This window comes from Peromyscus leucopus, chromosome 6, assembly GCF_004664715.2.
Source record: "Peromyscus leucopus breed LL Stock chromosome 6, UCI_PerLeu_2.1, whole genome shotgun sequence".
Taxonomy (NCBI): Eukaryota; Metazoa; Chordata; class Mammalia; order Rodentia; family Cricetidae; genus Peromyscus; species Peromyscus leucopus.
The window spans coordinates 92518069-92544020 of record NC_051068.1 but is presented as its reverse complement, the minus strand read 5'-3'; the positions used below and the strand labels follow the sequence as shown (position 1 = coordinate 92544020).

Here is a 25952-nt window from a genome sequence, read left to right as displayed (position 1 = left end):
GTTATGAAACAATAATGGCCTGTTCTGAATTTGCAGCCTCATGCACTCATTTGACAGCCTTGCTTATGACTGGAAAATGGAGGAGGGAGTTCTTGTGGGCTGTGGCAGATGACAAATCTTTCCACATAAATACATCATTGCCTTTTTGAATCATCTCAAAGATTCATGATGAGAAAGTTTGTGATCATGACTCCTGTATCTATCCAACTGAGAACAATGGGAAGTCAGAGACCACTCTTTCTTACTGATCCCTTTATCTGTGATATAAAAAAAATACTTAATGAATACATAAGCGTTGATTGAAGGCATATACCAAGTTGGGAGTATTTTTTTTTTTGTTTTGGCCTTTTAATGAGTTGGTTTAATTAATTCAAAGTGATACAGAATTCATAGTACAACAGAGATGAAACAGCTCTGGTAGAATTTCAGCCTGGGTTTACTTTAAATTCATAGCTGAGGTAGGAATTGCTGAACACTAGAGACAATGAGCCATTGTATTATTTATTTTATTTTATTTTTTTACAAAAGTTTATTACAATGTACAACAGGCTCCAGGGTAACACTTCATTCTGACTGTAGGTGGCAAAGATATTATGGCAGGGAATTCAGGTGTGTAAATAGGAATGGAAGAGGGTCACCATCATCTCAGATATGAGGAACAGCTTACATTTTGCCAGATTTCTTAATTCCACCTGTGGCCAGGGGTCCCTTTCCCATGGCCTTGGCTTTTACCTCCTCAAATTTCTTCTGTTCCTCTTTTTGTTTCTGCTTGAAAGTCTTGTCTTCCTCATCCATCCCCTTGGCCTGCTTCTTGAGCTGTTTCAGGGGCTTCTTTTTGCCACCTTCGAGGCCTGACATGGCCAAGTTTGGAGTATTTTAAATTTATCTGTTCATTTTAATGAATATGGAAGTAAATACTTACAATGAATGCAGCCATTTACTTTAAGTGGCAGGGAAAGAAGCCAGAGGTGAGGCTTCTACAAAAAACTTGGTCTAACTGAAGTGCATTTTCAACCTCACATCTCTGCTTTTATTGCTTCTGAACGAGATGCATATATTTCCCAGCATAAGTATCAGTCTTCCAACACAATGTGAAATTGGTATCATTCATTATTTATAGTATTTTCACAGGTGGGAGCAATCAAGTCTTAGCATGCCTTCCTCATGTGTTGGAGTGACAATTGTCAAAGTGTAAAGACACAGAGAGGGAACAGAGTTAGGATGGGACTTTCATTCTTAAAATATATATTATGTGTCACTTATTTTCTGGGTTCCTTGCATGCCCAAAGCATCTTAATGAAATATATAAGGATGCTTAGTTTGTTTCAAATGAAAACAGAGCTTTAAAATAGAAAGGATCTGGAGGGGAAAAAAAGGGGAGGGGAGGAGAAACTGGGAGTAGTAGAGGGAAGAGAAACTATAATCAGGATCTAGTTCATAAGAAAAGAATCTATTTTCAGTAAAAAGAAAAAAAATGAAACACATTTCGGGGGCATTTTAGTTGGTTCTGGCAGCTATAACAAAGCAGAACAGGCCAAGAGGCTGATCCATAACATAAGACTATTTCCTAGAGTTCAAGGGGTTACACATGTGAGTTGAGGTGCAGCCAGCATGCTCCACTTCCAGTGGGTGCCTTTTGCTGTTTACCAGCTTCTTGCATCTCTCCATACATAGATAACAGGCTCAGAAAGCCCCCCAGAGCTTCTCTTGTAGGAACACTGGTCTGCCCATGAGACCTTTAGACTCAAGCTCAACCCTCCCCGCAAGGTTCCATTTCCTAATGCCACTGCATTACTTAGGATTTCTGTATATCCATTGGATGGAAAACAAACAGTCTACAGAACAAGGAAATGATCTACTAAGTTTTAGATTCAGAGTTTTTCCATAAATCCCATGTGCTTTAACTCAGAAGACACCGAATTTCAAGGTCAATGCTAACAATTTTAGATATGTAATAAATATTAAAGCATGGAACTTACATTCGCCTCCCAGGGATCTGAAGTGCTGGCAGGTCCTCTGTGCTCTACAGCACAGCAAGAACATGAGGCTACCACGAGGAGTAACTCAGTTTATTTAGGTGTTTTCCCCAAGTCATTCTTCTGTTCTGCATCTCCCCAGGTCCCCTAAGTAGCAGGAAGTGTGTAGGGGGAATTTTCTCTGCTTAGCCCTGCAGTCCCGACAAATCTCTCCCATCTGAGCTCTCACAACCACTTATAAAATAATCGCTCAGAAGCTTAATATTAATTACAAACTGTATTTTCTATGGCTCAGGCTTCTTGATAGCTAGCTCTTACAACTTAACTCAACCCATTCCTTTTAGTCTATGTGTTGCCACATAGCTTCATGGCGTTAGCTGTTCTCTCAGATCTTGCTTCTCCTGGTAGCAGCTCGGAGCCTCTCCTCTGACTCCACCTTTCTTCTCTCAATCTCTCTGGGATTTCCCTCCTGGCTCCATTCTGCCCTGCTATAGGCTAATGCAGCTTTATTTATTAACCAATGGGATCAATGCATATTCACAACATACAGAAGGACATCTCCCAGGAGAAGTGTATGTTCCTTTGCTTTCCTTGATGGAGCATTACTGTAGCCATTTATGGAGTCCCCTGTCACAAGCCTACAGCTTCATGATTTGTACAATCCCCACTTCACTTCTGACAGTAAATATTGCACTGAAGGTCACAGATTCCCTTCACATGGAACATTGAATCCTCAGACATTTCTCTAGCTGAAATAACCTCCTGGGATTGCATATTATTCCCAGATTGTTATGTGACATGACATCACTGAAAACATTAGATAATATTATATATAATATCATATGAGATACACAAAGTAAATCATGTTATGGTTAGAACATTGGGTCCATAAGGCAAACTCTATAGGGCTTTTAGGGACATGCTAATGACCTTCGATGCTATACTTAGCAGAATTAGTTTGTACGCTATATTGTGAGTATAGAGGAGGGAGAAGAGATGTACCTCTGCTATGATAATGAGAATAATACTACAAATACAGGTTCCCATTGCAGAGACATTTTTGAGCCAAATTTAGGATATGAAAATTACATAGATACTAAAAGGGAGGGTGGATATCAATAAAATCTGGGTTATGCTCATGGACCATATCCAGAGGGGGTTTATCCATCCTGTCACCAGACACTACAGGAGGCTCAGTCTCTACTCTCGGGTTGAGGAAGATACATTTGCTTTAGTAATCTTTAGCCTACTCTCTGAATGTCCTTGTGACTCCTACCTATCTATGGCCACATTCCTTCAGTTTATTACCTACATGCCTTCATCACTCCCTCCTAGGCCTTGATTTTAACATAACCACAACTTTGCTCAATATATTTTATACCCCCACATAACATCCACTATACACAGTGACTCCCTTATTGTCTGGGTGACAGTAAAATTATTTCCAGACATGAACAGTTAAACTGTTATTTGGAAACTCGTTAAAAACAAGAAATGATGCCTTTGGCATTCTATATATTCTGCCTGCTGTTTTAGATCTTGCAGCAAAGCATCCCATAATGCTCTGAAACAATCTTATCAAATAACAGTTAATTATAGGAAATTCAGCACCACTTAGCATCCTTGCTAATGGCGATGATAACAATATTACCTCTTCATAATTTTCATGAGATGAGACAGGTCACAGTTTGTGAAATGGTACCCAAGTCCCACATAGATTTCCCAAATGTGTTACATGTTATATATGTATGTGTGCAAAAATACCTGGAAGAACAAGAAATTCAGAAATACAACTTCATTATATATAAAAAAAGAAAGAGCTTATGAATATTAATGTAAGACTATGGGTATATTAGCCGTGCAAAAAGCACAGAGGATATGTGTTCAGTCTCTGAAACTAGATACCTGGATTCAAATCCCAGCTGCTACATGTGTGCTGAAGGACCAAACACTCATGAGGCTGAAGATTCAGAATAACTGCTTTGATTGGCATGTTTAATAAGTTCAAAAGTGTGCCTAGTAATTGGCAAACACACAAATTAGAAATTATTAGGAGTCTTTACAATAGTTATCTTTTTTTCAAAAGCCAATCCCTTATTTCTTTGCTTTCCTGACTTCCTTCCATGTCACCTTTAACCTATCATTAAAGCTCTTGAGTCTCACCCTTGAACATGAAATCAAATGTGGCAAATTCCTACCACTCACATTGCCCCCATCGTCTTAGCATGGGTTCTCCAACAAGCGGTGCATGAAGTGAGGAAGTTCAAGTATTTATTTTGGAGATAATACTAGGAAACACCTGTTAGGAGGCAGGGAGGTGAGACCAGAAAGGAATAAGTTAAAAGAATATGCTATGTATGCTCTACTGAGACAACTGAGAACCAAGGTAGGACACATGACTCACTTTAGCTAGCCCAGGGTAGCTTGTGCACACAGGGGCATCCATAATCATGCAGGCTGTTGTGCTCCCTTTGGACTTTCATGCTTCCCCTTATTTAGTTTGATGGAGCCATAGTTTATCAAATGGAAGAAAACAATCATGCCTGGTACTCTCATGAAATTAACGTACACAAATGACCCTCCCAAGGTAGGCTGTTTCTGACAAACCTATTTAAAAGATTATCCCACCTCAAAGCATTCAAGACAAAAATATAAATAAAATATGAGCATTCCTCCTTTATTAACATATTTAGCAAACTTACTGAGTTTTAGAAATTAGGAATTATGCAACATTGTGACGACACAAATCGTTTCGCAATTCTCCTGTAAAATAGAGACAGTAAAATATCTATAGCCTTGGAGCTGTGTGAGTCAAATTAAACAAAACAGATATGCTAAATGTAACCGAAATGCAATATTCTTATGGTTAACAATTTTGATAGTTCACCATAATTTTTTTGTAAAATATCTTTTGATTAGTCTTTCCTATCCCTCCTAAACATATACTTCCATTTGATTGTTTATTTTGCTTTCTAAGCTCCTTTCAATAGGGTTTTTTGCCTCCCTCTCTCTCAGTGCCCAATTTACCACTGCTCCTTTTCTCTCAGACTTCCCAGTTATCCTATTTCTAGACCCTTCCAGACCCCTCTTAGGAGTCTCACTCCTCCCTCTGAGTATTCTGCCCTGCTCTCTCTCCTGCTGCTCCAAGCTCATCAGGGCCCGGACCTCTGCTTCTTCAGGACCTCAGAGTCTAGTGTTTTGTCAGCTTCAAGCTGTTTTGTTTCTCAGCTGCAGCACTGACTTAGGGAGTCTTTCCATGAAACTTGTAAATAATTAATTTTAGGTCAAATTTTTGCCACTGGAAACTTTTCCAAGTTAATAACAACTTTCTTTATCTCCAGGAAGAAAGTATGTTTTGGTGGTAATAGTGGTTTGCAACTTATTAATAAAAGATAAAGTCTCTAATCGGAAGGGATATGTCTTCTACTTTGGTGCAACACTAAATCTGTTACTATTTTTGATGAGGAGGAAATAATTATAAGGACAATACAACTTCTTGCTGTTTACACAGCCTGTCAATAGGAAGTATTATCAAAGGATTTGAGAGACAAGTCAAACCTCAATGGAACATTAATACTTCCATTGTCTCCATTTGTTTCATTCCAGGTCTTATATGATAACTTAAATAATTGAAGACACGAGAGTTCCTGAAACAACCACAAAAATATCCTCACAGAACAAGTTTCTCATACAGCCACACAAAATGTGGCTCCTTGGTTTCTCAGCTGGGTGCCCTATCGCTTAAAACTTATGCTGCCTGAGCAGTTCCAGGGATGGTTTGTGAGCAGGAGTTTTGAGCATTGGGTCACTCTAACCCCAGAAGAATGATGGTTTCAAGGCAACAAAAGGGCACAGACTCTCTTCTGACAGATAAAATTGAAAGCCCAGCCAGCCAGGATCAAAGCGGACAGACGGGTAGTTTATTTTCTCTTGTCAATCTTGGGAAACGCTATTTGTTGTTGGCATTTCAACAAGCAAGATTTATTGCGGGTGAAATGTTAATCTAGGGCCTTCTCTCCACCTTGGCCCAGGTCAGTAGGCACCCAGAGTGGTCATTCTGGAAAGTGGCGTTTTCTAATCACCAGGGCTTCTGTGAAACCAATGTGGGAAGTGATTGATGTGGACACAGAAGACAGCAAATGCATAAGGCAACAAAGACGTAGATTAGAGGCAAAAAGGAACATTCCATTCGCAATGAAGACAGGGCGGTTTCGTATATACAAATAGACATGAATTAATAATGTTTCCATGTTTTATTCAGGAAAAGATACAAACATGCACACCACTAAAATGTGTGAAGAATTGAAAATAGGGTCTTTGTATTTAATAATTTGGACAATTGTTTTTTTTTTCCCTTTGAAGTTATGAGGCTGAGAAGAGCTTCCTCACACCATGGGGGGTGGGAAGAAAGAAGTCAGAAGGATTATAACATTAAAAAGATGCAAAATAAGAATATTAGAGTATTTTATGGATAAGACATTTCTAGTTTTTTCAAGTGATTTTTAAAGACTCCTTTGAAATTGAGATTTGAATTATACATAAATATAGCCACAGGGCTGGACTTCTAAAATTCCACACCACAGTTCGATTGTAATCTAAAAGTGATACCAAGAATGCATAAGCCCAAGTCCATGTAACTTCTACAGTAAAAATAACTAATAGAACAGGGAGGGAAATGAAAAGCGTCAGCAATGCATCCCCCCCAGCATATCAAGCAGGTTTTCATAAGGAAGCTGTGGTCATCAATCACTACCTCATTACCAGCCCGTCATCTGGGCTTAAGCTAAATGTATTCTGGCTGGCTGCCATACTAAATGTTCAATGAAACATCCTTAAGGCTCTCTACAAGTTCAGCTGAAGTCGCACATGCTATACATCAAAGAGGAACATTAGCGTTATCATAGCTTAATAAATAGTGCCATTCTGGCAATGTAATCCCATGTTCTAGAGCGATCTACCATCCCCAGTCTTATACTGCTAAAATAAACAATCGTTCTGTCTCCTGTGAGGTTTGTTTAATGATAAATGCATTTAGGGATAATTAGTCATGCTGCTTGCAGATCTTACAGATATCTATCTGAACTTGTTCAAAAACACAAGCATGGATGAACTTCACAAAGTATTTTAAGATATACAGCATGCTAAAAGCCCATCTTGGACTATTAGTCATACTGGGACATGGCTATTTATCATTATTATTTTGATTCTCACTGGAGAAGTTTGAAGCCAAACAATGTTCCCAATTTTACTGTCTGATATTTGCAAGTTTGAGTACTACAGAAGTGTGGGAGGCAACCTTTTTTTAAAAAATAGCTGTTGTTGCTTTGGGCAAAATTATAGCCTCTAGATTTTTTTAAATATACTTATAGATGACATTACCATCTATAACATCATATTTTTGCATGGGAGGATTGACTGTTTTAAGGTGAAAATACTCAAAACTGTTTGAGAATGTTGAATGTTTGTGCAATTGCTAATTAATCTCAGATGGTCTTTAAGAGCCTAAGGATAGAGATAGAATACACACTACTAAGAATGCTATTCCTGGCATCTATCCAGCTAGAAAAAGTAGAAGTTGTTCCAACACATATTTCAACTCCATCAAATCTGTACAAGTCATACAATCTTCTTTGGTTTCTTACTAATTACAAAGTTTTTGATTTGGAACCTCCAAGAAATATATTTAAGGTTCTTGAAAGTCAAGCTGAACTGAAGTCAAATACCTTTTGAGCTATTGCGGGTCAAGGCAGGCCATGTCAGCAATACCTTAAGTTAAATAAGAAAGTCAGAACAAAATGTGTAAATGAAAAAGTCAAAACAAACAAACACACAAACAAGTGATGGCCAAACAGGTGAAGATAATCTGGCCCATGACATGAAACAGATAAGCAGGGTAGTAAATTATACTAAAACTTCTACTAAGTAAAGGGCACTAAAGTTGAGAAGGGTAGCTTGAACTAGTGTCTCCCTAAAGCTTAGGAGTGAAATTGCTAACTAGAATATGATATCATTTCAAGATGGGGGCCAGAGACCATAAGAGACAATGGGAATAGTCTTTTCATTATTAACCAAACCAAGACATCTGTTCACTGACTGTTGTAGACACTATCAGATATGCTATTAGCATGTAAGAATGGAAAATTTTCCTCCATCCTCTAAGTTTTTGTGTATGGGAGCCTGTGAACTACAAACTACGCTAACAAAAGGCTACCAAGACAAAGGATTATTACAACTTTGATTTTAATGCTGTTTACTTTAGACATCATCTCACTTCACCTGGGCTGAGCTTAAGGAAGAAAAAAAAACCTTAATCTTTGCATGAAGATAAGCTTATAAAAGAGAAGCAAAACTCAAGCATTTAGACTGGTGATCCTTCACCACAGGGGAAATGACTAAGCCTGGATGTAGACATTTTAGGAAAGTTTGTTGAGGAGACTGCAGTTTGGTGTTGACTTGCCATCACAAGTGTGGAGTTCCCTCTACTGTGAAAAGACAAAGTTTGTACTTTGAATTTAGGTGTATCAGATTATGGATACAGAACCTTCTCAATAGACCTACAGGTTAAAGCAGTCTTTAGGCCAGCATTGTTTTGAGAAGGTAGATTCTGATCCCATCAACACCCTGACTCAGGAACACAGAAAGGGAGGGGCTAAAGAGACAGAACAACTAGTCAAGAAGTGGGCCACAGAGATGAGGACAGATATGTAAGTAAAAAAGCAGCACATATTTTTAAGTTTCATTAAAAATCAGCCTGATAGGCAAGAGAAATCTCCTTTCAAATGGCTTGTTCATGTAGTCCAAGTGACTCCCAAAACAACATAAAATATAGATGTTGCCCATGATTGGCTTTCGGGGGGTGGGGTGGCCCATTGCTGAAGACACCACATATTTAGAACACAAAAACCAGATGATTCAAACAGGATCTCATCTAAAAGACTCTTTCCTCTGGTCAAGTTTCCATTGTACCAGAAAATCAGGTGCAATCTGCTAAGGGAGAGAAGCAAGTAAGCAGTCTTAGCCAGCTGTGACATCTATGAACCACAATAAAACTATGAACTACATCAGTTTTTGAATCATAAACTCACAAAAATAATTCAGTTGTAGAGTGCTGGCAGAAATTTTAAAACCAGTATGTCAGTATTCAAACTGGAAAATGACAAGGTGAATGTTTTTCTCCAAAACACAACAGTGACACAAGAAGAGAGAAACTAGATTTAAAAAAATCAGTGCTATAAAATAATAGAACTAAAATATAAACATTGAGATAAAAAAAAATAACTGAAGAGGTTAGTCATGCTCTGTAGATGGCAAAGCGGTAATTACTCATGAGACCAGTGAATTCATTGGTGAGGCAGAAGAAGATGCTGCAAACCAGGAGACAAAGCATGTGAAAGATGCCAATAGATGTCTCGAAAGGTTCAAAGAATAAAATGGAAGGATAGAGGCAAGGAGACATTCCTCAGTATTTGACACTGGTGCCCACAGTAGGCACAGCGTTTCCACAAAGCTTACAGAATGGTGTCAGAACAAAGCCTATTCATGTCTGGATCCCGTGTAACTGACAATACCAGGATTTTTAGGGACAAAGACAAGCCCCTCAGGACCCAATCTAATCTCATCCATCTAGTTGCAATTGCTTGAAATTCCTTTAACTGGAACCAAAGCCCTTCAATCTATGGCTAGAGATAAAAGACTTAAAATGCAAATATCCAGGGAGGAAGGATGTGCTCATCCTGTGCTCTGTTTTACTCAGATGGGGTATTCAAAACACCAGAAGAGCCAGTGAAGAGGAGTCTAAGCCTCTGAGGAGAAAAAACACTGAGGCTCAGCCTCAGGCCAGGCTACGTATTAGTGAGGCTGCAGACCTTAGCAGATCCTTAGAAGATTCTGCTATTTTTTTCTTGGCTCTACAATACAGGGTAGGGTTTTAGTAGTCCTCCCCATCTTCCTCCTTGGCCTCCCTTCTCCAAAGGCCAATGGCCTGTTTTCAGGTCCCTAGTGAAGAATAAGCCTTTTCTTTAGTGACCCATCCAAATGTGACATGTCTTCCTGCCAAGGGCGAGGGTGGTGAGAGTGTAGCTGTTGGGATGGGTGAAGAAATCTTAGCTTATTCCTTGGGTTTTTCCTCCATGGGAAAAGGTGTATACAATATAACCATCAGAGGAGTGGATTTGCTTACAAATTGCCTTAAAATCATTCTTTAGCTAATAAATATATGAATATGAGTTAAAAACCCTTAGCCTGGACTTCCTCAGGGCAGTGGATGTGTGTGATACATGTGAAGTAGCTTCAGTACTTACACTGTACATATGAGATACAAAATTAATGACAGACGATCTGAAAGAAATATGTTATCATTACTTCATAGCATCATTCTTAAACTAGAATGATATTTCATTTTTTTCATGTAAACTGTTTTGTCATCATGTATGTCAAAAACAAAACAATGAGCCCGTTCCCTGAAAACATGTATGCCTTAATCCCACAGTCTCATGTTATTAATACTTAGTGCTTACGAAGTGATCATCATCATGGTGATTATATCACTATATGATTACACATATAATCTTACCATATAGTAATAATATCGACATGAAGGTATTAATATTAAAGTACTTATGTCACCCAGGCAAGTCATATAATTGACTTTCTTATTGCCTTCTGAAAATCTGCTTTTCCAATTGTAGTGGCCACCTGTTCTCCATGTCCCTGTATGTGCATTCATTAGTCCTGGCATTGATCAGGCTCCAAAGGTCTGGGTTAAATCTCAGATGCTTATGGCTGTGCAATCTTGAGTCTCTCAATGGACCTTTCCAACTTCATGTGCTTTATGACAAAAAACATGGCTTCAACCCCCATCAGAGTTCTGACAATTTAGGACTAATATATTGATAGTTACTGGCACCTGACAAGCATACTTTAAGAACGACTTCTATCAATTAATTTTATAGGAAAGAGAATTCGGATGAATGAGATGAATGAAATACAAATTACAATTTTCACCATTATTACTAAAACTCAACCTAAAAAACAAATTTCTACTTCTAACCCTTATCTTCCACAACTCTTAAGTAAACAATGTCTGTGCAAATGCTGATTTTTCCTCTCAAAAGCTTCCAGTGGTCCCAAGTAGAATCTGAATCCTCACATTTCTGTAACAAGTGAAAAATTTTATCATTGTTATCTTAAACACCAGGAATGAAACCAGGGAGGGCATTGTTAGTCAGTGGAATGCCTTGACAACCTGTTCATGGTCATTAAGAAATCCCTTAAGCATCAATGCCAGGCTTAGTATGCTGCAAAGTGCCAGTGCTACAATTTCACACTGCAGGAAGCTACTTGGAACTCCAGAGTTGGGAAAAGATTATGTGGGGCTGAAGATGTTTGATTCAATACAAGCAGGAAAAAACCTCGCAGAAAGAATTCAGCTTCTTTAATCCTGCCAAATGCAGAAAGTTCTGGAATGAGTTTGTCTGAAATTCTTTATGTGGGTTGTCTTCTGCTCTAGGAGATAAGGATCTATGCTGATATAAAACCTCCCTGACTTTTCTGAAGATGCCTACTTTTAGTTCTTATAGGGAACACCTCATCTTTCTTCTCTTACTAAATAATAAAAGCTAACTGTACCCACTTGCCCAGGTATTTGCTTTTTATTAGTGCAAAGTACATACCAAGACTACCTCTTTGCTGTTAATTGTTTTTCACAAACACTGAACCAAGGATTGTAAGAGTAAAGGGAAAACATACAAACTCATGAGGGTTGCTGGTGGGAATCAGAGGTCTAGTGGTTGGCCTAAGAGTCACAGAAGGTTTCCTTTTCTTTTTTCCCATTTTTTTTTTTTCTAGAAAAAAGTCGTCAATGTGTCAAGGCAGAGAAAAGAGGAAGGAAAAGTAGTCAGTGGGAAGTGAATGCAGAGTGACTCCATGAAGACCACAGAACACTGATGTGATAGCCAAAAGATTCTGAAAGGTAAATGATGTCTATCTTTGTATAAATAGAAATATGTGAGAATAAATCACTTGAATGGACAGCAGATGCAAAAATTTTTTTAAAAAGTGATTAATCATCAGGAAAATAAAACTAAAACCACCTGCAAGATGTTACCTCACTCCAGTTAGAGTGACTACTATAAGAAAGATGAAGAATAAATAGGCAAGATTTCTCAGCAGTAAAGATACTTGCTATCAAGTCTGAAGACCAAAGTTAGATACTAGCACCCACATGGTGGAAGGAGAGAATTGACTTCAGCAATTATTTCTCTGACCTCCACAAGTCCTAGTGTACAGATCGGTGTGTGTGCACCAACCCCTACACAAGAATAAATGAATATGAAATGTAACAAGCATTGGAAAGGATATGAAGAAAATAAAATCCACTATTGGCTGGGATATAAACAGATCATATGGAGAACTCTATGGTAGCCCTTTAAAATGTAAAACGTGGAACTCCCATAATCCTCAGCAATCTCACTACTTGGCATGTATCAAAAGATGTGAAATTGGTATGTTAAAGGATCATTTGCACTCCTATGCTTACTGAAGCTATTCATGACACCCAAGAAATGCAAACAAACTAAGGGTCCAATTGGGTGAATGAATTAAAACAAATATGGCATACTCACACAAAGACAACATATCCACTATTTTTAAAAGATGATCTTTCTGTCATTTGCAATCACAAATGGACATAGTTTTTAATGAAACCAAGCTAAAATCAGACAGTGTTTCATAATATCATTTATATGCAGGATTGAAACCAAGTTATTTTTCATGAACACTGAGAGTAGAGAGGTGGCTATCAGAGTCTGAATAGAGGAGAGCTCATAAAGAGGAATAGAAAAAGTCCAGACTTTTTCTTTTTGAGTCCTACCACTCACTGAATAGTAGGGTGAATAGGGTCTGCAATAATTTACCATGCATATTGAAAAAAAATGCTAGGAAGAAGTATTTCTGAGCCTCCTGCCTCCATCTCCCAAATGCTGTGGTTACAGGCATCGACTACCATATTTGATGAACAGGGTGAGGATATTGAATCCAAGACCTGGTGAATGCTATGTAAACACCTTACCAACTGAGCTACATTACCAGCCTGAATATATATATATGATAACTATGGAAATGTGGCAAAGGTTGTTTGCAGGTGATGGGTGAGGCAGAAATGATGTGGATTTGGTATTTGGATGGACTACATCTTCTAATTCACTAATCATTTGACTTAAAGTTCTTAAATTTTAATCTGGCTTTAACCACTTAAAAATTGAAATGAATCTGTATACTTGAGGATGATACAATGATTCCCAGGTATTATACATGGCTGACATATAGGAATGCTTAATAAATTAAATCCTTTATACCGTACTGATAATGGCATTACTTCAAAATAAATATTTCTGTAATGCTGAATTCTGTTATATTCTGCCTCATGTCATAGACATGGGACAGAATTGATTTGGTTTGCTCACTATTTAATGCTACTTTTTGTTTATGTGTTTGTTTTCTCTCATTCAGCCTTTATGTTGGATTTTAAGGCTCTTGGATTTTAGCTGGATGTGTGCATTTGATTTCATATTTGGTAGGTAAACAAAGAAATACGATTTCCAGCTATGACATTGATTCCAATTATCTCATTGTTAATTTACAGCAACCCACTGGAAGCTTAAGATCAATTCTTTTTAAAAAATGTGATTGAATTGGCTCTTTGGATACATGTGAGTATCAGCAGACGATGCATGTCATTCCTCTTCAAGGCAACTTGGTTTCTGAGTGACGTTGATAAGGTCAACAGTCTTGTGACTGCTAGTCCTTATTCTCTTTCACTTAATTGAAACTCAGGGGCAGAAACTGTTTTGCCACATCACAAAGAAGTTAACTATCAAAACAAAAGCATTCACATGTGAATCAGTCATCAGAAAATCGCTTGTCTCTTCTGCATACATACATAACTGAAAATACCAAAATATTTGCAAATACAGGAATGAAATCTAGCTGTGCAATGACTGACATCATTCACAGCATAAGTTCTTGGATTCATTTTCAAGAACAATGCCCAAAGTAGGAAGAAAAATATTTTACAGTTTTGTTTATTTAGTCTTTATGTAAAAACATATAGCTTCTGGCCTCTGGCAGAAACATTTTCATCTGAATATTTATTTTCTGTTAAACTATTTACAGTCTAGTTCCAGCAGCTGTATAACTTCACTATGAGCTCAGTAGGTAGAGAACTACCCTGGAAGATACAGAAAAAAAATTAGGGTAGTTCTTCATTTCGCAGTAACTACCACCAGTGCTACTTATATTGCTGTGTATTAAACAAACATTCCTTGGGTGAATACAACTGACTCTTTCACAGAAGAGCCACACACAAAACAGGGAGGTGACAGAGCACTGACTCACACTCAACCCCGTTGCTTGAGGCACCAAGATTGGAAGCTAAAGTACCTTCTTTTGTTCTCATCTTAGGTGTCTTTGAGAGGTAAGCCTTCTACGATAAACTGTTTCTGAGAAGCCCAGGCATCATTCTCTCTCTTCAGTTTTCAAAGTGAGATTTAGCCTCCCTGACTTCATTAGATCAGGAGGTACATGTTCTTGGGTGCCACAGAGATGCCATAGCAGAGACCCAGGGCACTGTTCAGCCTACATGGAGGCTGGCAATGCGGTCATATCCAGTGAGTATGCCTTTGGACACAGCTGGATGGATGCAAGTTTGGTGTGTCCACAGTCAAAAGTGGGGCAGATGATAGAATCAGAAAACTCCTACAGAGTTGAGCACACCATTTGGATGCATGCACAATAGTCTCAAGGATAGGTACAGAGTTAATGATGGGCATGAAGACAGGACAAACAGACAGAAAGATCAGATATGTGCAGTTTCATCACCATAGGATGGGGAAGGTGACTTCTAATCCTAGTATTTTCTGGGTTCCCATACAGCCCAACAACCTTTCTTTTCCACTGGTCAGCTATTTAGATGGAGCAAGTACACACACACACACACACACACACACACACACACACACACACACACACACAAATGCATGCGCACACACACACACCAAGCATGCACTGTTCTTCTAGGGCTATTAAAAAGAAACTTGTATTAGAAGACGTCAAGCTCCTCTGTGTCTAAGAAATAATAATAAGAAATCTGAAATAACAAAAATTAGTACCAAAAGATCATGTTCAAAATGCTTCTTGGAGCCCTGGATTGTAATTCAATTCTAGACCTCTTGACTACAATGGGCAGGACTTGGGGTATTATCACTGGCCCAGCAAAGCAAGCAAACAATGAAAACTCTTGAACCTTGGTTTGTCTGATTTGGTAGATGCCTACAATCCCACTATCTGAGGTGGCTGAGACAGGAGAATCAACTTGAGTCCAGTTGTTCAAGGTCAGCCTGTATAGCAGATAGGAACTTCATCTCATCCTTCCTCCAGAAACCAATGCCTCTTTTTCCACTCCCAGTTTTTTCCTCTCTCTCGCGCACTTTCTGTTTTGTATATTTAAGTATGATGTGTGAAGTGTGCATTATACTTTACATTTGTGTGTATGAATGCAGACACACATATGCTATTTTGTGCATGGCAGGGTCAGAGGAAAACTTCTGGTGTTGATCTTTGCCTTATGCCTCACGTGGTACATGGTCTTTTGTTTCATGACTTCCTTGCCAGGCTAGTGGACCAATGATCTCCTGGAGGATCCTGTCCTCATTTCTCATCCGGACACAGGCACAGTCAAATTTTGGATACACAATGCTACATCAAGCTTTAAGTGCATTCTGGACCTCTGAATTTACATTCTTCACTCTTGCAAAGGGAGTGGTTTATCTACTGAGGCATATTTCAGTAGCGCTCATTGCTTTATGACTTATACGTCTCAGATGACTACAGTTTGTAAATAATAAAAGTGTAAAACACAAATCAGATGACAACACATTACAATGTAAGTCTTGCAATAGTTTTAATGGGGAACATTTTAACGTTACATTTAGGGTTGCGTAATATATTCACATAGTTTGAGAATGAGATGTAAGAAGGTTCATCATAGAGGGACTCCCTTTACTATTGCATTTTCTGCTTCAGTTTTTGGCAAGATATGATTTTTAGACATACACAAGCAAATGTTCACATTTCCATCCCTTTCTTTAACAAATGTTAGCATATATGTTTTATAGCAACCTTTTCACATTACTAACCCATTTCAAAATTTCTTCTTCACTAAATCTTTTCAAAATATTTAAACTTTGCAGTCCTGTACAGCATAAATGATCTATAATAAACTACCTAATAGCTTGTTTGTCTCCATGAATATTTAGGTGTTTACTTTGCTAATATAAATAAGACTGGGCTAGCAAATGTCTCATCAACAAGGATGCTTGCTGCCAAGCCTGGGGACCTGAGTTTGATTCCCCAAAACTCACTTGGTAAAAGAAGAGCTCTCCTTCCTTGAAGCTCTTCTCTGACCTCCACATGTATGCCATGGCACCATATGTAGTGGCTGTAAGGTGTACTCTAATGCAAATAAACAAATGTAATCACAAACATAGTTCAGCTAATAAGCTTATAGGCACATCCTTTGACACGTGTAAAACAATTTCCTGCAAGTGGACTTGGTATTTCACATATGCACTGTATATGAGTTCCTGTTTCCTCACAGTCTTGTCAAAGATTTGTCAGTATCATAGATAACGTGGTACCTCAGTAGAATATCAATCTGCATTTCTTTTACCATGTGTGAAGTTTAGCATCTTTCCAACTGTTTAAAGGTCATTTTTTATTTCCGTTTCTGTGAAATGTGCTATTTTACATTGGTACCTGAATTAAACTTTATCGCAAAGGATATTCCCGCTCTATCAATGTCATGGAATGAATAATCTGTCTTTTCCATGCTGAATTGGATGCTACCTTTTTTTACATGGACTGACTTAGTTTCAGTGTTTGTCTCTATTTCTGATTTTCCTAATCTGTCCCTTTGATCTGTCTTCATGATCTAATACCATACATATCCTTTTAACCGGTAAGGCTTACTGACATGTTAGGCTCATTCCCATTATAATTTAACTTCTGATCTTCCCTTATGCTACACCATCAACTGGCTTATTATTTGCATATATAACAGCTACTGACCTCTGTACAGTGAGTTGAACCCTAAGCCTCCTGACCTCATTTACTGCTTCTGGAATATTATCAGTTGATTGTCTTTGATTATTAGTCTTCAAATGATATATACTTTTTTCTCAACCAAAGTAATTCTTTTCTCTCTAATTTCTTTATTTCTCCTAAGTGGCTTAGGGCATGTCAAATTAAAAATAATAATAGTGATACTAAACACATTTACTTAGTTCCAAATTACTGTGAATAAGGGAATAGTTCCTTAGTTTAGAACTACATTAGATATGGAGATAGAATACACAGATTTTGTGTTAAGACTATATCTATTTCTCATATAATTGAAATGTATCAAGTTATTTACCAATATCCATAGAGATTATCACATTAGTAAGTTCATTAATATGGCACTCCGTTAGCTTTCCTAATATCAAACAACTCACTGTTCTTTAACGGACATAGCTTTTTTTCTTCGAAAATCATTCTTTAATTACATTGGCACACTCTAAACTTAGGATGTTTGCATTCATATTTACAGATGGGATTGATATAATCACTTTACATGTTTTTTTTCTCCTTTGGGGATGGAGCTGAATACTAATCACAAGGACTGGGACAACCCTGCAGAACACTACAGTTCACCTTTTATTTTAAGCCTTTACCCTAATGTGCATTGTTTTCCAGTCCACTTTCACTGTGCATTTGGCACAGCATTAGAACACGTTGGTCTGCTATGAAGTTAGCTTTTGCTTTTTATTTCTTTTTCTTATGATATAGTGAGGATATTACTTAGTTCACTAATGCTATCATGTTTTTTCTGCTTTTTACATATTTTAATATTCAGTTTGCTTCTTTTTAAATTTTAAACAAATACCTATTTATATATTTATGATATAATACAAACCCCTCACTGGCTAAGTTCTAGATAGTACCAATAAATTCCTATTATTAAAAAAGTGATGACTCCTTCCCAGCACCTGTTCTCCTCTACTGGTATTTGGTGAAGTTTATAGTTTTTCCTCATTTGTACTGCATTGTTAGATATGCTCCCACCTATGTTCTGGGACTAAGTCCATTATAAATGGTGGCTAACCTATTGAAGGTAAAGCAACCAGTTGCTTTGAGTCCCCATGTTGGTCTAACGTCCCTTTCATTTCCATTACTTTATCTGACTACCATCGTTGGTGCATACATCATCTACGTCAGCCTGTCACCAATAGCCTCTTACTTATTTCACTCTTAACTTTTTAATTATATAGGTATGGTACTCATGAATGAACAGTCCCAATTTCTAGAATCTTCTCTGACTTATTGAGTTCTGTTTTCTAATAGCATTGCCAGAATATCCTGGAAATATCTTCTCTGGGACCTGGTAATTATCTGCAAGTTAGCTAGTTAAAAAAAAAAAAAAAAAAAAAAAAACCTACAGTTTTTTTTCTTATTATATACATATTGTTTGTTTTCTGTTCTATAATGATGCTCTGAGAAACATAAAGATCATTTAATAATTTTATTAAGTTAGCATATGTGCAAGACCCCAGGTTCAATCCCCAGCACAAGACATTCAACACCACATGCACACACACAACCATACACACACACACACACACAACACACACACACAGGAAGGGGAGGTCATCAATTCAAAGCAACAAAAATTTTAGTTTTTCTTGGCAAGTCCTTTCAAAATAAAATTTGTTCTTTCATCTAACATACATAAGTTTTGTTGAATGTATTCTGTTCTATTGGAGGCCCGCTTTTCCAGCCAAGAGACTCTAATTATGTACATTTGGGATGAGACTTTCTGCTGGCTATTATTTTCTTTTTATAATATTAAATTTACCTATATCATTTTTGTTTTATTTTCCTCTTCTTCAAATCTGCTAGCTATTACTCTGTTTTGTAGTCCTTATTCATTTTAAGCTTCCATTTTCATTACGTTTGTTTCAATCTGCATTCTTCTTATTTTCTGTCAACTCATGTTACATCCCCTGTTATTTCTGTCTTTGCTATGGAAACAGTACTCTGGTTTTTCACACATTCTCATAAGTGATGCTACATCTATTATTCTCGTTTTAGATAAATGCACATAATTTTGCCCACTTTCTTTTACATATTCTACTGCAATATTCTTCTGGAGAATTCTCCTGTTTTTGTCTTGTTGACAGGGCAGAATGACATATCCTAAAATAGTTTCAAGTTCACAATCCTCCTGCCTCAGTCTACTGTATGTTGCTATTGCAGATATGCTTAACCACATTTAGCCAAACTGTGACTTATTTGCATTAGTTTAGTTCCTTTTCTCACAAATTTCTGAGTAATATTTTTGTTGTAATGCCATGTCAGTATGTTTCTATGTCATCAAATAAGCTAACTTTGCTTAGACTGGTTATTTATAGAATATCCTTGCAGTCATGTTATAATGAGGGACAGAGCCAGAAGACTGTCCTCTAAGATGCCATAGTCCACTGATGCTATACTGACAGAGTGCTTTATGTAAACATGGCTTCTCTGGAATCCCTTAAACACTTTTTTTGAATGAAATCATGTTGATGAAAATTGTACACATATTATACCACCACATCACACTACACACCACACATACATCACTACCACTACCACAACCACAACCACAATCACCACAATCACCATCACACCATCACACCACAGCTGCATAGCTCATCTCATTCTAACACTTGTTTACTGAAAATAAAACAATGTGCCACATACTTTATCAACCACTGCTGGGATTCTGAGGAATCCACCATTCTTGTTTTCAGTTTCTTCTCCATCGGCCTTTTTTTTTTTTTTTTATCTTTCTTATTTCAGCAATGCCAAATAAATCTTAAATCAATTTGTAATTTGAAAGAGTTTACACTCTGTTAGTTGCGCTTCCTGGAATCATTGTAGCCAGGCTGCTCGAACTCACAGAATCACTGCTCTCTCCGAGTGCTGGATTAAGCGTGCGCCACCATTTAAAGATTTTTTAAAACAGTTTTGACATGAGAACTCTGTACTAGAAAATATTAAAAAAAATGATGTTTTTCTATAAACAGAAAAAGTAAATTTATATGTTAACATCATTTAAATGTTCGTTTAAATATGAGCATCAGTTGTGTTATTAAAATTATGTTGGGAATAAGCATTTTAGCCTCCAATTTTTCCTGTAGAAAAATAGAAGATAAATCCTTTGGGGCTCAAGTACTAGGTAAAGGAAGATAAAGAAAAAAAGTCTAAAACAGAAGAACAACAAAAATACCCACAAAATTACAGCATAAAATTTTTATTCTAATATATGCGTATATACATGGACATCCATCATAAAAGCAAGTAAGTTCCAACCCAAGGTTTGTCAAAGAGGAAGTGTAAACATTTCAATAAATAAAGTAACATTAAATATGACTTCATTCAACTGTTATTTATACTTAAAGAACTAACAAAATATTATTTCAAACTATGTAGTAGATGTATTATCAAACTATAGTATATCTGCATTGTTCCTTTGCATAATTATATACCTTCTGATAACACAGTCACAGCACATTATTATACATCTAAACTATTTCTTAATAAAATACTAAGATCATTAAACTGTCAAGTCTGTGTCACAAGCAAAATCATTTCCAACAAGGAGTTATTAAAACAAAAAGTGCTTTGACCTCTGAATCTCCTCTGTATTTCCCCAACTCGTACATCTGATATTTACCAATTACTGATGATTCCACTCTGCCCTTTCTCTCTCATCCATCTTCTCATCTCCATCCCTGCTGTTACTACCAAATCAGATTTTCATTATCTCTCACCTTGAAGACAGGCTTATAGAGGCGGAGAAAGTTACTGTTCAAAGGCATCTTGCAACTCATAACTAGGCCATTGAATGACAGGCCTGAATATGAGTGCAGGTGTTAACAGGTGATGGGTGACGGCTATTAGCACATCTTAGTGTGGTAAACTGAAACCAATGTCCTGACTACCAGATTACAATATACAGATAGTAGGACTATCACAGTAGGAGGGAGCATAGATTGGAAATGATGAGCTTCCATTTGGTGTCACCGAAGGAGCATGACCCCCTGTTTGAGATGCTAGGTCTGTGAAAATAGGTCTGGTGATAGACTTAATGTTCTAGGCATTGTAACCACAGTGATTCAAAAGGACAGCAAAAGGGTCATGGTCCCTTCAACTCCATTTACTTAACAGGAGTCTGGAAGCTGAGAGTGACAGACATTTGCATTTGTCTATCATCTGAATAGATACCATGTTACATGTGTGATAGAAATCAAAGTACTTAAGGAATAAATTTAATATTCTGCTATATGATTAGGATTAAAATACACTTTTGAGGCTTGAGAGATGGTTCCACAAGAGAGGGGTTCTTTCTCCCCTACCAGCATAAAGAGTTTTGTTTAATCCCTCAAACCCACATTAAAGAGTCAGTCATGATTCTACATGTCTGTAATCCTAGAACGGAGGAGGAAGAGACAAGCAGATTTCTAGGGCTCACCGGCCAGCCAGTGTAGACAAATTTGGCAAGTTATAGGCCAATAAGATCCCATAGTTTTATTCAGCATTGAGAGCTATGGAGATGTGACGAAAATTGCTAACACATTAAGTGTTTACCTCAGGCACTGCTATAGCATTTTCTCTATGTCAAATAACTTAACCCTCTCAATGATCCTGTGAGGAAAACTGTATTTTTTATTCAAACTGAAAATTAAGAAGTCAGAAACAGAGTAATTAAGTAACTCACTTACTGACAGCAGTCATTTTAAACACAGATATGAAGGTCCCAACATTTTTAATCAAATTATTGAAATTCAAGAATGTCCACAGCTATGAATAAGCATATGACTTACTTCAGTCAACTGCCTTGTTTACCTCAATTGGGTCTGCAAAATATTTTTAATGTACAAACAATATTCCATTAGAGAAAAGCACCTAAAAAAATTTACAGTCCTCTTAGATACAAACATAAATGTGCTTCTTCACATATTAGGCTGTTTGCCAAAGTGAATTGAGGAATTCTTACATTTCTTTGAGATGATTTGGTCTTCCTTCCTTGAACATCAGTTAATTCTTCTCTAGAATCTGGGACCACCCTGCAAGTTGTTTTGACAATTACAATGGATGGGGCAAGAATGGCACTGACCTCCAAGCCTTGGAACCAAGAGGGCTTGACGGGCATGGTTTGCCTTAGAACAGGAACAAGATTTTCATGTGAACAAGCTTGGGCTACCCTACAGAGAGTGAGACACCATGCATAAAGACAGAGACATATGGCAGATAAATTCAGAGATAAAAACCAGGCAAACATTGAATGATTCAAAGTTTAAGAACAATAAATATAGGTAGCAGATAATTGGAAAAACAAAGTGCTATGGACAGAGTCATCAAACAAATGATGACTTCAAGTCACTGGCTTGTTAAAGAACAATTGCTAAATATAAAGATCTCTTAGTAAACAGTTTGGTTTTCCTAACTAATCATCTCAGACTTCTGGCATTTTCTGTGCAAGGGAGATTTCCTTGATTATTTTGTCTCATACATCATTATCTCATCATCTCATATCATTCCTTATCCTTCACACTTCAATACTTTTTTGTAAGACATCGTTCTCTGTCTCTGTCTCTCTCCATCTCTCCAACTATATTGAATTCCCTCTTTTCCTACCTGTACATTTATGTGGCACTAGTCATTGTAAGCGTCTGGATTAAAACCCTACAATGTTAACTTCATATTTCTGTGTGAAGAAACAGTTATCTTTGAGTGTTAGATGTGGGAGGATGAAGAGAAAGTTTTAATATAGTTATTTCATGTTCACTGTCTAAAACCCTTTATAAACCACTTCCCCTAAAGGCAAATAGGTATCCTTTCATAGGGAAAATTTCTTTCATTCTTCATTATAAAGTGGCACAAAGCATGGATCTATTCTTTCCTCCACTACCTTAAAATTTTCCCTGCTAGTAATTGCAGCTGAAACTGTAAGTTGTCAAATTTGAGCCAATTTTTTTTTCAGAATGTTAATCAATCTTGACAACTGGATATGTTAGTTTCTTAATGCTACTCATAGTCATTATTTTAGTAATTATCCCTGAGACAAATTTAAAGGTACAAAATAAAGAAAAATAATCTTAAGGTATAATTTGTTGGGTTAAAGTTTCTTCTTCTTTAAATTTATATTTAAATGTATTCTTCTCTCATACAGTACATCCTGACTATAGCCTCTAGTCCCAGTCCCTGCCTAACTTTCCCTCTCTCCTGAGTCCACTGCTCCTCTGTTTCCCTTCAGGGAAACAGAGCATGCTCTCAGTGATATCAACTGAACAAGGCATAACAAGATGCAGTGAGACTAGATGTCCTATAAATGCTGGATGAGGCAACTCAGTAGGGGGGGGGAAAGGGTCCCATGAGCAGGCAAAAGAGTCAGAGACAACCCAACTCTCACTCTTGGAAGTATCACGAAAAGCCTAAGATAAACAAGCATAGCGTGCATGCAAAGGACCTGGTACAGACCCATGCAGGTCTGTGGTTACAGCTTCAGTCTCTGTGAGCCCTATGAGCTCTGCTTCATTGATTCTGTGGACTGTGCTCTCCTGGTGTCCTCAATCCCTCTGGCTCCTACAATCCTTCCTCCTCCTATAGAAATTTCTTTATTTTTAGTGAAAGTACAAAATAAGGACATGGATCTGATTATAACGAATGGATCAAAAATCACATTCAGTTTGAGGAAGAATAGATACAATATTACAGTTCTTTTAAACATTTTATCAGGAACCTTATGTGTAAGAACAGGAAATGGTGCACCTTACCCATAGTTACCAAGACACAACCAGGAAGAAGTGGTCTATATTCTAATTTCTCATTAGATTCCTTGTTAGTATGCCCCAGATCTTAATTTTGTTTTACATATGCAATATCTATGTAATTAGGAAGAACAAATCCCTGTATGTGCTTTGATGTGCAGGATGTTAGGCTATATTAATATTTGACACCTGTGCAAGGAGTTCTTGGAAACTCTTAAATGTAGGTTTATGTTATGTTTGCCTACATATTCCATCTTAATTGAGGAAGTAATTTTTAGTCTTTAATTAATTGGAACTGTAATTATTCTGCCTGGAGGTGCAAATAGCTCCACTAAAAAGTCTATTTAACGAAGACTTTTGCTCTATAAGGAGTTCTCAAGATGATCAGTCCCATTTGCACTTAAAAACTGGATTTATCTGCTAGCACAAAAGATGAAGGAAATATTCCTGACAGTGCAGTTGGAAATTTTAGAAAATAGAGCAGTTATAGAAATTATTTGTATGAATATGTTAACAAGTAAATCTACTTTACACTTCTTATAGTTACGACTTTCTGTATGAATAAGTTGTTTAAAATATATTCATTTTTCTGTGTTTGAGTAATTCTGTGGCTGAAAATAACTATGAATGTACTCAAGCCTGTACAAATTGCAATTAATCATATACCATTATTTGGGAGAGAAGAAGCGAAATTAAAATTTTGACATTGCTATGAATTTAAATATCATTAGAATGGTCTTATTGTCAAACAAACAACATTTGCTTTAAATAATCAGTAATTCAACATTAAATATAAGAAATGGGTGCAGGGTGTGTGAGACGGCTCAATCAGTTATGCCAGGTGGCTTGAGGCCAGGACTCACATGGCAGAAGGAGGAACCGACTCTCACAAATTGTGTTCTGACTTCCAACTACATCTACCTGTGAGTAGGCTCATGCACACAAGCCTGCACACCCACACGTACACGTACACACACACACACACACATGTATGAAAGACCTCTTCTTTTTGTTGTAGTCTTGGGGAAAAGAGAAAGGCTGTGTCATCAAACCAGAAGAGATCTGCTGTCTAGAGTAGTGTACAGCCAATACTCTCACCGAAGGTTTACTGAGCACCTTTTTGCTAATGGCTCATCCAGGGCTTTCCACTTCCCTGTTTTGGTCACTGAAGCTGAGAATGTCTTCTTTAGAATGCAAAAGCAGTCATTTAAATTCCAAACCTAACTAGCACCTCCTGCCTCTGACACTTTGTCCTCTTGCTCTCTCCAAGCCCAGGTTAAAGGATCCTCATCTTCATTCAGGAGGAGAGGAGTGTGTTTCATTATATGGATGTACTTAGTATGTCTCCCTCCAGCTTAGCAGCATCAGAGTTCACAAGGACTATGTCTACTCTCTTGGCCATTCCATTGTCATCTATGGCCCGTGACCTGGCATGGCATAGCTCCCCAAGACTGTTCGCTGAGTGACTATAATTGTGAATTCTATCTCCTTTCTAATGTTTAATTTATTCAACCATACAACAAAACATTTAATGAGGATTTACTTATTCTCCATCCTAAGTCTGCAATGGTTAAATGGCATGCATAAAACTTATCCTAATTGAGTTTCTGATTTACAATTGCATAAGCAATTATATAGTTTCATAATTAAAAGATAACTCTTCCTTTATAGAATTTAGTTTGCTTATGATGGTGATTAATTTTCATAATTGTTCTAAAGAGTGGCTGACTCATAGCTACAACAACCAACTTCGTAAAAGTGCCTTTTAGGGGCTAGTTAAATTAGCAGATACAGCTTTAGAAACCAGAAAAGAAGGGATTAGCAATCCCTATGGCATAATATTTCTACCAGCTTGATCCAGCTTAATTTTTATATTGTTTGTCATTTCTATTACAATCATTATTAGGATTCTGTACATTGAAAGGATCATGAATATGATTATCTAGTATATGTGATGTATAAAGTAATTACATTAATAGATAAGATATGAATTTTACCTAAGCAACAGAAATAATCCATAGTACACATACAATATTGAATAGTAATCTTTAAAATACTGTACTATCGT

The 25952-nt window shown here is 37.2% G+C and overlaps 2 protein-coding genes across 3 annotated transcripts in view; both read right to left on the bottom strand.

Moving 5' to 3' along the window:
* The window catches only part of Dpyd (dihydropyrimidine dehydrogenase), an 847112-nt gene that overhangs the window by 547522 nt on the left and 273638 nt on the right, over window positions 1-25952 (bottom strand). The gene's annotated exons all lie outside the window — the stretch shown is intronic.
* LOC119088217 (translation machinery-associated protein 7-like) lies at window positions 344-2252 on the bottom strand. The gene has a single exon (XM_037207043.1). It carries the CDS (start codon window positions 856-858, stop codon window positions 664-666), a length of 195 nt encoding a protein of 64 aa, XP_037062938.1. The 5' UTR covers window positions 859-2252; the 3' UTR covers window positions 344-663.